Raw genomic sequence first — 14,545 nt, 5'->3', positions numbered from 1 at the left:
CATTTTAAAATTACATATGACCCTGATAAAAATAGTAACAAGATATTTCTCTTTTTTTAGGTTTATGCAATCAATAGTGCTGGCGCAGGGCCAAAGGTTCAGATGAGAATAACCATGGACATTAAAGGTACAGACATGAACTGCCTTCCTGTGAAATACTGTGGTCTTAATCAAAGAGTAATTATAATTGAATTCTATTATTAGAGCTAAGAATGTAGTCAAGCTTTTAAATGATACATATGCAATAATAAGCCTACATTTAGTAATAAACTCTGCTTATTAAAGCTATATTTAAAATGTCTAAATAATAATGCAAATTACCATCTTAAAGAGAATGCCCACCTGCTATTTATCTTACATTCTTTCCCTCTGAATTTAAAGTTTTCTAAGACAAATTTTATAGTCCGTTATTATGTTTTGTAGTTTTATTGAAAATTCATTGTTAAATTACCCATGGCTAGACTTTGACTAGTCTTAATTAAATTCCTTGACTGATCTTTATCTTGAAAGTAAAATTCTTTTTTAATCAGATAATGTTTACTGCACTACCATATATTCTGCTTTGTGATTCTGACTGTAAAGTAGATCGATCAATTCATTATTCTGACAGGTATTGTTTATAGAAAATATAATTAAGATTGAAGTCTGCCTCCCTCACACAAAACGATCCATGAAAACCAAAAGAGATTGTTAAGAAAAACTTAGGGCTAGTCAGTCATTCGGATTCTTTCTCTTCCTGACTGAAAACATACATGCAACTGTGCCATCTCTCTAAAAATCTATAGTAAAACCTGCAGAGATTAAAAAAATGAAACATACAGGGCGCCTGGGTGGCTCAGTGGGTTAAGCCGCTGCCTTCGGCTCAGGTCATGATCTCAGGGTCCTGGGATCGAGTCCCGCATCGGGCTCTCTGCTCAGCAGGGAGCCTGCTTCCTTCTCTCTCTCTCTCTGCCTGCCTCTCAGTGTACTTGTAATTTCTCTCTGTCAAATAAATAAATAAAATCTTTAAAAAAAAAAATGAAACATACAGACCGTTAGTAGAATGCTCCTCATTCTGAAGCAGAGAGTAACTTTTCTTAGTCTTTTGTAAGCACAGCAGAGCAGAGTGATTAAACGAGCCAGATCAGACTACGGAGACTGAATACTGGACTGGCCTCTTGATATCTGTTAGACTTTGGGCAAGTGTCTTAACCTCTATAAGTTGTAAAATGCAGATAAGGCTAGTTCCTACCTCACAGATTGTTGTAAAGATTAAAAGAGAGAATCTTTGAAAACCCTTAGGACAGTGCCTAGAAACTAGTACTATTAAGTACTATTAAGAAATATTCCCTGTAAGATGAAGCTGGTAAATTTTGTCTTTTCATCAATGATAGTTTATTTAACTGTAGTATTATTTAAAAGTATTGAGATTTGCTTTCGCTTTTAATTCCAAACTACTTGGAACATGCAAATGCATAAGTTCTTCAAAAACATCAGCTGTTTTACAAAATGACTTCATAAAGAAGGACTTATGTCATACCATGTTAATCTCTTTTTGTTATTCAGTGACAGACCAGTCAGTATGCAGATAACGATGGCTTCATTTTATTAATTCTTTAGCAAAACTTCCTATGTGTATTGCTTTGATCATCCCCATATAGAGATGATTTGTTCTGACTTTCCACTCCTTAGATAGGACAGATAGACTCGTGATTAGGTGTCTAGAAAAAATATGTGAGTACTGGTGGTACTGGTGAGGTGCTAGAGACTCATTTTTCTCCAGTAATATGCATGATTATTTTTGGTGACATGGAGTGGCCTTGAATTAATAGTAGTGTCATTAAATTTGCATTTGACACATAATATACAGTTGGATAATCCTATCAAAATGCCAGATTCCTCTAACTGGAAACCTTTTCTTAGGGACTCCCCAGTGGCCTGGCTGAGAGTTTTCCAGAAATCCGGGAAATCTGAGGCTCTTGCTGCTGAATCCTTCCTTCCTTCTTGTCTCACACAGGTATTAAACCTGTGATCTGGGGTCTAAAGGCTCTTGCTGCCTACTTCTGTTCCCTGTTCCTTGACTCTTCATGGGTAGTTCCTCCAATAAACTTCCTAAACTTCTAATATTATTATAGCCCTTATATTACAGAGGAATGAGCTAAAGATCAAGCCAAAAAGATTTGATTGAAATCTTGGTATTTCCCTTTTACAGCTATGTGACATAAGGCCATTTCCTCATCTATAAAATGGAAATGGTATTGCCAATTTTATGGCATTATTGAGAGGCTTTTAAAAAAATTTTAATAAATATGGAAATTGAAGTTTGATTAAGCAACGTGCTGTGCTCCAAAAGCTGGTCTACGCATATAGCTATGAGATGAAATGAAACAAGCAGAGCTCTTACAGATATTGATTTTGGAGACGTTTGTATGCATTGACAGTAAAATGTGAATTATCATGGCACTTTCAGAAATTATTCTGGTAATACCTATTAAAGTTAAAAATATTTATGTATTTTGTTTCAGAAATTCTGTTCTTGGAAATCTATTCCATAGAAATAAAAGGATCAGTAAATAAGACTAAATATATAAGGCTATTTATTGCAGCAAATGTTCAAAACCAGAAGGAAAAGTGAATTCCCATTACTAGCTGAATGATTGAATAAATATGATGTCACACCCTGATATATAACATAATCATTAAAAAGAATGAGTTAGCCCCATGCTTGGTGACATAGAAAGACTTATATAAGTCATACATAAGTGAAGAAAGCAATATGTGGAGTGATTATAATACATGATATAGTCCCATTTAAAAAAATCAAAAGTGAGAATAATCCATCATCTATGACTTTATCTATTTTATATAGTTATGTGAACATGGAGAAAAATATGGGGGATATCATCCATATGTTTGGCATGGATAAACTGTGGGAGGGATGTTGGTATGACTAGAATAGAAATTGATGAATCAGCTAAAGGAAGTAAAAGAAGGAAAAAACCACTAAAATATTGTATGATTTAATGCACTTATAAAAATTATATGAATGGGAACATAAATAGTTTGATTTTTTTTAATATGTGAAGAGGACTCAGATGGGTAAAAATCACACCTGAGCCCCATTATCTCAAGCAATTATGAAATACATAATTTAAAAAAAAAGAAATACATAATTAAAACTTCAGGAGATAATAATTGCTAACCATCTGTTATATTCAAACAAAACTCTGTTTCATTTGTCATTTGTCATCATTTTATATATAAATCGCCTGCATGAAATGAGAATTTAAAATTTTTTCTTCTCTTCAGAAACAAAAAAATCAATTGCAGTGGTATTTCTTCTTTGTTTAAAGCTCCAGCACGACCAAAAACCAAACCAACCGCTATTTATGATGCCACAGGAAAACTGCTTGTGACTTCAACAACAATTACAATCAGAATGCCAATATGTTACTACAATGATGATCATGGACCAATCAAAAATGTACAAGTGCTTGTAACAGAAGCAGGAGGTATCATCAACTGTTAACTTATCTTGTAATTAGGGTATGAATTGTTGAATGCTAAAGAAATTTCAGTTCAAAATTAGTAATATAAGGTTGATTACCTGTTATCACACAACTTTTGAGCTTAATACTATTAATATTATCATTAATTATACTAATCATTAATGTACACCTAAATTACTTGACAAAAATAAGAAAAGGCATAGTTAAAATATGTGATCTATTTATTCCATATACTGACTGGATTGCTTGATTTTGGCAAGATGGAGTCTTGATAGCTTCTTTGGAGGTATGAACAGGAGAGTTACCCTTGACTGAGAGAGGTTCTTTCAGTCTCTGAGAAGTTATCCTCCACAATAAAGCCTCAGTCATGTGGAATGGAAAAAGATAGGGTTCCCTGTTTATCCAGGTAGATCAGCTGAATCATCCCTTGTGGTTCACAGAGTGACGGATGTTGCATCCAGATTTTCCTCATGCGATTACAGAAATGCTCTTCAGAAATGTGAAAATACTTCATATATTACTTGTTATTTTATCCTTTTTTTCTGAAAATAGCTCAGCATGATGGAAATGTAACAAAGTGGTATGATGCATATTTTAATAAACCAAGGCCATATTTTACAAATGAAGGCTTTCCTAATCCTCCGTGTACGGAAGGAAAGACAAAGTTCAGTGGCAATGAAGAAATCTACATCATTGGTGCTGATAATGCGTGCATGATTCCTGGCAATGAAGACAGAGTTTGCAATGGACCTCTGAAACCAAAAAAGCAATACTTGTAAGTATAGTTGACACTTATGAATGCATCATGACAGCAAGCAAGTCGACGTCTTTTATTCATCCATCTACCCATCTTTTTGTATTTCCAATAAGCACTAGCATCCGTAATGTATCATGACCTGCTATGAGGTGAAGATCAATAAAACATTGTCCTTACATTCCCTAAATGTACAGTTCTGTAGGGAAAGTAAGCAAGCTTAGAAGTAATTATGACTTGATATGGTAAGTGACATAAGAACAATATGAAAAACATGTAATTGGAGAACATGGATAGGAGAACTGAATTCTTTCTGTAAAAGATAATATGACTAACATATAATATTTTGTGCTCTTCACTCAGTATTTTGCAACACATGCTAATGTACGGGTTTTTAGAAACACTATCTTAATCTTTTAGTTGATGACATCTTCAGTTTATCAGTCATACCAGTAATTTTGTCCTCTTTGTACTACCAAGCCACTCAATTAGTGACTGAAATATTTATAATTCACTTTAATATTTGTCATTTTGTAGATCATAATAATCTAGTGTATTAAATACTACTGCTGGTATTCTGGTTTTATTAAATGCTTTGCTAAATTAATCACATCTCCTGTTAAATTGACTGTGTTTTGTCATTTTAAATCTTAAATTTTTAAAATTTGTCAATTTTATTTTTTTATTTTTATTTTTTTAAATTTTTTATCTTTTAAAATTTGTCAATTTTAATTTTAAATTATTTAATCTCCAAAATATAGTTTTTACTACTAAATTTGAAAAATGCAGCTAATTTCTTGTTTGCCTGATACTTAAAGCATTATTAAATTCTTCATAAACATCCTAAGCCAAGTTAACATTAGAAAAACAGAAAGGTTATACATTTGAAAAAATAGACTGCTGTATCATCAACTAATAAGTATAGTTACTTTGGTTACTAAGTCATTACCTGAAATTTAATCATTATACATAGGCAGTAATAAAATTACTTACTTATTTGTTTATTTAATATTTACTCAAATATTTAATACTTATTCAAAGTTTAATATTCAAATTTTATTTATTTACTATTTATTCAAATATTTTAATATTTATATTTATTCAAATATTTTATTTGAAATAAAATGTAATATTTATTCAATTTTTTTTATCTTGCATCTTTTTCCAACACAGACTCTTCACATAATCAATAAAATCATGAGAATTTTAGAAGGGTAGAGATTAAATTACAAACTGAAACTTATTAATATAAGTTGGTTTTGTACTTTAAAATGCTTAGATGTCTATCATTTTTAAATAAGGTAAATTTCAGTTATCTCTGAAGATGTTAGAATCACCCATTCTGTAACCATTTTCTGTTTCTTATGTCATAAATGCATAGAAAGTGAAAACACTTCTGTGCACACAGAAAATTAAGAAGAATTTTTCTTACTTTGTTAACATGTGAACAAAATAATTCTGTATGACCATTCCAAATCACTGGGATTTTTAAAGGTAGTTGAGGTATAGCAGTTATTATACTTTGTATTTGTACGGTATATTTGTGTAACACAGTTTCACAGACATGAAACAATTTCATCCAAATAAATCTATGAGGGATGTAATCTTCATCTGTTTAAACTGCTGACCTCACGAGTCTGACCAAACTTTTAATTACTCTCTTATGTTCAGGATAATTATTCATCTCACATAAGGATAGGATATATTGTTCTGATGGCAACTGATTTCCAAGTTTGCATCTTATAAATACATTTTCTCTTGAATAAAAATGTGCATTTTCATTGCAATTTGTTAAATTGTTCATAGAAAAAAGTCATATACCATGCAAATTGTTGGTTTTTAATTTTTTTTATTTCATAGATTTAAATTTAGAGCCACAAATATTATGGGACAATTTACTGATTCTGATTATTCTGATCCTGTTAAGACTTTAGGTAAGATATATTCTGTAATTTAATTCCATTGATAATCTCAGCATGGTAATCATAGTTGTAACATTCATTAGTAAATATATTAATCCATGACTGAATGTTCTCAAGTATAAATTCATTTCAAGGTTAAGTAGCCTGACAAAGAAAAAATAGTATTTGTGATATTTTTTTAAGTGATGGATGTTCCATCTATTCAAATCTGGACATCGATTTCAATATGGTGTTAGTTCTATGCTGATGTGTACTAGCATTATACTAAGCAAATGTTTACTTGGCTGTTTAATATATAATCTCCTATGTAAAACATTTTTACTTAATAAAGAAAGGAAAAGGTTTATGGAATAAACCTGAAATAATCTTAAAAACTAGAAACTTACCAGCTGTTTTAAAGTTTATTTTCTTTCTAATCAAGTCTTTCATGAGTTTTTATGATCTCTCTCCAATCAGGCTGAATAAAACAGAAGTACAATTTAGTCCAATGCCAAGTGTTTTCCTCCACTTCCTCCCCACCCCCATCTTTACCATCATCATCATCTTCTAGACTCTTTGTATGTAGTAACTAATGGACTCTTCACAACTGTCTTTTAATTGATACCAGTAGTTCTCAACCAGAATGATTTTACTCTCCAGGGAATAGGTAGCAATGTCTGTGGCCATTTTTGGTTGTCTGGTTGTCACAATTATGGGCCAAGCTACTGGTATTTAGTGGGTAGAGGCCAGAGAGGCTGCTGAACATCCTGTATTACTCTGGACAGTCTTTTCAGCAAAGAATTTAGTGCATAATGTCAATAGATGGAGAGAAGCTTTTAGGTGCTGCTAGCTCCACTTTATAGATGAGGAAACCAAGGCCCAGATTAAGTAATTAAGTGGCTCAACCAGTATTCTAGCACAGATTCCATAACCATTACAAATAGAAAAACAAGATTTAGACCTGGATTCAAAACTTGACTCTGCCACTTGAGAAAATAATTTCTATAAACCTCAGTTTCCTATTTAGAAAATGGTGATGAGAGTGTCCACTTGAAAGACTTAAATAAAATAGCGTATATAAAGATAGTAATATTTTATAGTTAGTAAAATTTTAAATACTTAATCACTTCTTTTTGGATAAGTTATAATCAAGGATTATAGAAATACACGGTTTTTTAGGAAAAATTATTTCCCTAGGATTTCTCCTAATACATTGTAGCTTCCAATTTTCTCTGTGCCAAGCTCTTAGAATGTGTACCTTTGTGTGCCATTCAGATCCACAGTATAATGTGAGTTGCAACAGATTTCAGTGAGAGTTGTGGCTGGAAGAAGGTAGATTTTTCCACTATTCTAAGTTAGAAATTCTCCGCTGGTTGAGGAAGTTTTAATTGTCTAAAAAGTCAGCTTCAGCAACCTCTACTTAGTTAAGGAAATTTTCAGTCTTGAAGAAATAAGGGGGCTTTATGGTTGGCTACATAGATGTTTATAAAGGAATAACATGAATTTCTTTGCCTCAACTGTCTTATTCCATGAAATCAATAGTTTGATTAATTAATTTTACCCAGTAATTCAATCATTTTACATCTGGCTGACTAGACTTGTGGTTTTGAAATGGTGTGGAGAATTTTATAATTTGATAGGTGAGTGGATCACACCCTGACACCACCACAGTGAACTAAATGTCTTGATGGCACCAACATCATTTCCTTTAGGTCAGAGCATTCAGAAACTATTACGACAACAAAATGGTGATCCTGGTGCGTTTACCAAGGAAGATAAGAGACACAGACAAAGTGGATAGTTCATGTATCTAACAGAGATGACATTTTGTAGGAACAGTGCTGAAGATGTTGCCTCGCTGTGTAGTTTTCTTGTGTGGTATGTCTCTCATAGATTGCTGGTTTCATGCAGATTATCGATGTGAAGATACATTCAGTCAGTTCTCTGAGAGATGAAGTTACAACACCCAGAGTAATAGGAATGAAAAAAGGGGAAAGACGAGCATGCGGAACCATGATATTCAAGGATGTGATTTCTCACATTCTGTCAAATAGGTTCTCTCTGGCTGAAGGTGGACCTCAACTAGTACTTTGGCTGCAGGTGGTTTCAAGGTGCTCCTCGGTGATGCTCTTCTTTTTCTTCCTTTCTCTCGCCACCAATTCAGTGGAATAAAATAATTCTAGAAGGTAGCAGAAATATGCCATGAGTTCTCTCATTCCTTCTTTGAAATCATGACTATCCCCACCCCAGTCATCCAGGTACTAATGTCTGTGTGCCCTGGTAATAACAGGAGTCTAAAGGGGATGCAAGATGTGGAACAAAGAGCAGAGCAGAGGATCTGGTCAAAATTAGTGAAGGTAGCACTGGTGAAATGTAGATTCAACATATAAGGTAGAAAGTCATTAGGTTGGGTAGTTACAAGGAATGGTCCCCTACATCTGTGATCTAATTTTTCAGAATTTGTACATTATTTGTAGACCAGGGACATAAGAGAAGCTGTTCAGGCTCCTCCTTGAAGTTTCCTCAATGGATTTTCTTCTGATAAACAATGGCTTTGTATTAGGCTTCTGCCCTATAATCTTACTCTGGATTGATCACATGAGTTCTGCTATCAAGATAGTCATTTAAAGTTAGTGAAACCATGACAGGCAGGAGTGGAGAAAATGGTTAGGAGTGCCACCCTGAGTGGCGGTGAAATGAGATGTGTACTTTGGGAATATGGAGTGGGCCACTGGAGCAGAATTCCTCAGTGTCTGGAAACGTAGCCCAGTCATCTGGCTGGTTAATGGATTTACTACCATCAATTTCTGTCCTCATATTACACCTGACTATTAGATCTTACAGTTCTGTGGATATCAGATTCAGCTTGATGGGTCTGGCACCAAAGAGTACCCTCCAGAAATGGCCATGATCCATGGTTTGACATTAATAAAAGACCATGGACTTACAAGAGTTTGGTGGGGGTGGTGAGGAATTGCCAGTGAAGATGTAGTAGGACTCAAAAAGGAAATAAACATAAATATTTCTACATTGGTCAGTGGTAAGAATGGTTTCATGGCTGTGAAAATGGGAGCAAGCAAATAGGGAGCAAACAGTGCATTGATGCAACACTCCGGTATCATCAGAATATTACAATGGATGTTCAAGTCCTTGTTTATCTCAAATATGTCATGTATTAGGATGAGTGATACCATTTGCAACAGACTAGAGGCTCCCAACATTCCTAACAAGCCTGCTGAGAAGTTATGTGTGTATGTGATCTCAGACTTCAGTGAAAGAAGTGAGGATCCCATCTAGGTCTTCAAACCACCCGTGGATACACATTCCTTCACTGGTATTTAGCATAGCACAGGCGGTGAGCTCCAAGCAAAGTAAAATCTTCAGGATTTAAGTCTTTGCAAGACTGTCTTTTTAAGTTAATATAGAGTATACATTTCCAAGACAGACCATTTTGACAGTGGTTGGGCGTCTTATGAATACTATTATTTGGAAGTTAAAATTAGGGGTAAAAGAATCACTGTAGACTGATCAACTAAAAGATTTAAGTTTACTGAAAAGGGCTAACAAAAACACAAGTAAGAAGGGACCAGGCAGGGTTTTGCTGAATAAGTATGAGTATGTGGAAGAGGAGTTTGCGTTTAGGGTAATCTTTATGGCCTGTAGGAATAAACAGGGGAAATGACATATGCCATTATTTTAATCCTAAAAAATACCTACAATTTATTTGATTTTGTTTTCACTCGGAATGAGCATTAGCATTTTTACTAGCAAAACTCATAAGGATTGTCTTAAACTCTTCTTAAAAATCCTCGTTAGGCACATCAGTTTATGGAAACTGCTCATCGGCAATGTTTTGATTACAAGGTTTAATTATAGAGGATTCCTGTGATTTGAAAACCAGACACTGCTTTCTGCACCTTTCCGGGCTTCATTAAAGCGGAGCAAGATGAAACCTTAAACCCCATGGCAAAGGCACTCTGTGATTGTTTTCTTTTGTCATAACACTTCTCATTTAATTACTATGCTAACAATGAGAAGTTCCAAAATGCTCACTTAGAAGCAGAAGTAGGGAGTCGCTATGTATTTTTTTTGCAGCAAAAGGATCACTTGCTTCCAAGACACCAGACAAATGAGGAAAGTTTTATGATGTTAACAAGGCAGTGGTAATGTGGTGCTGAACCTCATAAACTTTGGAGTCAGACAGGGATATTTCAAGCAGTATGGGCATATATTGAATTTATGTAGCCTTGGGTTCATTACTTTAACAAATTAATTTCTGAAATCTTATTTCCAAAATGAAAATAATAGTACCCACCTCATCAGCTAACTGAAAGGGCAAATCAGATGAATGAATGATGAATAAATATGAAATGTTTATTAATAAAGATAATTATTAATGTGCCAAGGCTTTTATGAATATTTTTTATATGTAACTACACATCCTCTTCACAACCCTATTAACAAAATCCCCTATTTATAGGTATCCTCAATTTATTGCTAAGAAATCTGAAGGTGGGTCTTTAAAGCAATTTGCCTGAGGCTACAGAGCTGGGACAGGGTAGCCCCAGCTTTTAGAGCCAGGCAGCCTGACTCAGGTCAGCTCTGTGCTTGTAACCACTGGACGCATTGCTTGGAAATTGCTATGTGTCCGAGTCCATTGCAGTTGCCCTGCTCCAAGGGATGGTTCTGCTCCCACAGACTTACTGTCCTTGTGTACCATTTTCTCCTCGCAACATTCTTAATTACGTTCAGCTGTTTTTTTTTTTTTTAATCATCTTCTTCTCCTAGCTTTTTGAGATTAGGATTCACATATGAGTATGCTTTACTTTTGCACAAAAAGATACAAAAATTCCTTTTTTTTTTTTTTAAACAAGGAGTGTTTCTTTACACCCTGGAAACCACTGTTTATTGTCTACTTTTAATATTTTGCCAAACTGATGCATGAAAATATGTCCAGGGTATTTTATTTTATTTATTTTTAAATATTCTCTTTATTTATCTGAGAGAGAGAGAAAGAGAGAGAGAGAGAGAGAACATGAGTGGGGGAAGGGAAGAGGGAGAGGGCAGAGGAAGAGGGCAGAGGTAGAAGCAGGCTCCCTGCTGAGGAAGGAGGCCAATGCAGGGCTCGATCCCAGGACCGTAGTATAATAAACAGAGCCAAAGGTAGACGCTTAACTGACTGAGCCACTCAGGTGCCCCTAGGGTGTTTTAACTTACATTTCTTCAATTATGAAATTGAGTGACTTTTAATAAATTCTTTGTGCAGTACATGAACATCTGGGATGAACAGTACTGTCCAAAAGAGAAGAGATCCTTATACTTGAGTTCTGTTATAACAATTTGTTTTCTTTTAAGATTAATAATGATATTAGAAGATTTTTCACATGACATTCATCTATATCAAGAGCCAGATGTGTCCAATGAGCTTTATAATTCATTTAATTCAGCTTCCGCTTAGAGTTAGAAAACTGGCTTATAGCAGATATAACACCTGAAGTGAAATAATAATAATTTCAATCAAAAAACACTTATGAAAAATTAGTGCTTTATAATTATGTTTGCTTAATTACAGCAGCACATTTTATTAGGCAAATAAAACATAATTTAATGTGACCTTTTTTAGGACTTTAAGTTTGGTCAGGAAATGACTTCTGCTTATTACAGAGAGAATCATGTTGATATTTTCAAGTGAAAGAATTCCATGTCATATGGAAGGATTTGGAGAAGTGACTTCATTTCGGACAGTAATGCTCTGTGGGTATATGCATAGCAGTGAATCAGAATTTGTGCTCAACAGTCATGGTACACTTTGTCCTTTCCTACTAGTACATTTGTAATACTTGTGCCCAAAAGGATTACATACTGTTTATTAATACATTGTATGTCATTTCCTCACTTCACTTGGCTAGTGCTTTGAAACCGTAATCTAATCTGAAACATTTTTTTGTGGTCTATGAAATCATTTTTTTCCCCACTGGGTTCGAAGGTCCAATGATTAAGTATTACCTAATAAAGAGGATTCTTTATTCATCTTCATGTATTTCCTTTCCCATAAACATCCAATTAGAGTCAGCATATGAAAATTCTTAAAACAAGCCATTCACATGTTAACATATAAAAAAGAGGGTATCTAAAATACTGTATGAGCTACGTGCTGCTTTCCAGTCTCCTAACTTAGCTGGAGATTCTAGATGTCCATGAAACTCTGGAAACAGTTTTTAAGAGTCAGTATTCATTTGAATCCACCAGGCAAAATAGCCACAGGAACCCTTTACTATTGTTAACATTTCATAAGCACCAATCCAGGGGGAAAAAATTAAAACACCAATTCTTGCCTGCTACATAGTTAGTTAACCCATTTTATTTTGTCACTTAACTTTAATACTTTTTACAGGACAATTTTAAATGATAACTCATGTAACTTAAAAATGGTTATAATTGTAATAGTTGTTTCTAAGTAAATGATAAATATCTTGCATTTCTTATTTGTTTCAATGTTTGATCTTTAACCTGAAAATTTTTAGTGTCTATTTCAAAACTAATATTTATATTCATTAGTAAATTTAACAAATTTACTAATGAATGTTCAATTTATTGAGCATTTATTATGTATCTGGTATTATTCTCAGAACTGGGAATACAGTTTTGAATAAAACAAAAACTCCTGTCCTCAGGGAGCTTTACACTCTGGTCAATGAACAATGAGGACTATAAATAATAAATGTATTTTAAGATATATTAAAGTGTGGTAAGAGCAATGGAGAAAAGAAAAAGTAGAACGGAGTACAGTTGAGGTAGAAGGCAGAAGGCAGAAGTGAGAAAGTTGGAGCTTTCAGTTTTAAATAGAATGATGTCTTAGTCTGCTTAGGCTAGCATAACAAAATGCCATAGACTGTATAGCTTAAACAACAGAAATTTTGCTCACAGTTCAGGATGCTAGGAGTCCAAGAACCAAGTTCCAGTCATTTTGTTGTGTGGTCAGGGCTCTCTTACTGGCTGGCAGAAGATCTCCCTCTTACTGCGTTCTCATGGGGTCTTTCCTCAGTCTATGCACGTAGAGGGAGAGAGATAGCTTTCTGGTGTCTCTTGTTATAAGAACACTAAGTCTATTGGATTAGGGCGCAACCCTTATGACTTCATTTAATGTTAGTGACTTCCTAACTCCAAATACAGTCATACTGAGGGGTTAGGGCTTCAACATATGAAGTTTGGAAGAACACATATATTTGATCCATTCAGGCTTCATTGAGGTGATCTTTGAGCAAACCCTCAACGGTTATGAAATGGCTACTCAGACAGTGTACAAGGGGAATACTTTTCCAAGCACTGGAAGAAGCTGGTGCAAATGCCCCATGACCTGATATGTTCCAAGAACAACAAGGGGGCCAGTCTGGCTCCAGCAGAGCGAGAAAGGTAGAGATTGAAAGAGAAGTCAGAGAGATAACAGGGAGTCAAAGAGTTAATGAGGGACCAGATCTCAGAGGCCATTGGAAGGACTTTGGCTTCTCCCTGTGAGAGATGAGGAGGATTTTAATTAGAAAGGTAATGTTATAAAAAGGATTGCTCTCCCTGCTGTATTGAAAATAAATGGGAAGAGCACAAGGGTGAATCCAAGACTTGTTAGGTATCTATACAATAATTTGTGCAAAGCAGGGTGGTGGCCTGGCTCAGGATCCTGGCAGCAGAGGGGATGAGAAATGAATGCAGCTTACACAAAGTTTTGAATAGTATAATGAAACCCTAAATCCTTACTAATTAAATGTAATAGTTTTTAACATTTTATTACACTTGTTTTATTTACACATTTGTTCCTTTATTTCTGAAGTATTTTAAAGTAAATCACACAGGGGTGCCCAGGTGCCTCAGTCATTAAGCCTCTCCCTTGGGCTCCAGTCATGATCCCAGGATCCTGGGATCAATCCCCCGCATTGGGCTCCCTGCTTAGCGGGGAGCCTGCTTCTCTCTCTCCCACTCCCGCGGCTTGTGTTCCCTCTCTCGTTGTGTCTCTATCTGTCAGATAAATAAATATAAATCTAAAGGAAGGAAGGAAAGAAGGAAGGAAGGGAGGGAGAAAGGGAGAAACAAAAGAAAAGAAAAAAGAGAGAGAGAGAGGGAGGAAAGAAGGAAATCACACAATGCATTATGTTCCACTATTTAGTATGTTTCTTTAATAAGAACATTTCTATTGTCACAGTTAAATAAAATTAATGATAAATAAAATCCTTAATATATAATATTCTACATATTTTCAAATCATCTTCTGTTTTTTTCTTCATAATATGTCTGAATCAGGACCCCAGTAAGAGGTCCATTTATTATTTTTGTTGTTGTGTCTCTCAATCTCTTTTCTTCTTCCTCTTTTTTCCCCTATGCCATAGATTCATTTAGGCAACCACATGAGT

At 34.6% G+C, this 14,545-nt stretch overlaps 1 protein-coding gene and 1 long non-coding RNA gene across 3 annotated transcripts in view; one reads left to right on the top strand and one right to left on the bottom strand.

Annotated features, from left to right (window-relative positions):
- Nucleotides 1-14,545, top strand: part of PTPRQ (protein tyrosine phosphatase receptor type Q) — a 218,386-nt gene that overhangs the window by 158,458 nt on the left and 45,383 nt on the right. For both annotated transcript variants that reach the window (XM_032346908.1, XM_032346909.1), the window contains 4 exons: nucleotides 61-127; nucleotides 3,333-3,491; nucleotides 4,041-4,263; nucleotides 6,103-6,176. In XM_032346908.1, the coding sequence (XP_032202799.1) occupies nucleotides 61-127; nucleotides 3,333-3,491; nucleotides 4,041-4,263; nucleotides 6,103-6,176 (523 nt within the window). The remainder of the gene's footprint in view (nucleotides 1-60; nucleotides 128-3,332; nucleotides 3,492-4,040; nucleotides 4,264-6,102; nucleotides 6,177-14,545) is intronic.
- Nucleotides 4,157-8,316, bottom strand: LOC116593092. Its single transcript, XR_004286742.1, has 3 exons — nucleotides 8,184-8,316; nucleotides 6,551-6,621; nucleotides 4,157-4,240 (listed from the first exon to the last, which is right to left on the bottom strand). It is a non-coding gene; the product is annotated as an uncharacterized LOC116593092 (long non-coding RNA).

This window comes from Mustela erminea, chromosome 6, assembly GCF_009829155.1.
Source record: "Mustela erminea isolate mMusErm1 chromosome 6, mMusErm1.Pri, whole genome shotgun sequence".
Classification (NCBI taxonomy): Eukaryota; Metazoa; Chordata; class Mammalia; order Carnivora; family Mustelidae; genus Mustela; species Mustela erminea.
The sequence above is the reverse complement of the archived record's forward strand: the minus strand, read 5'-3'. Positions and strand labels throughout refer to the sequence as shown.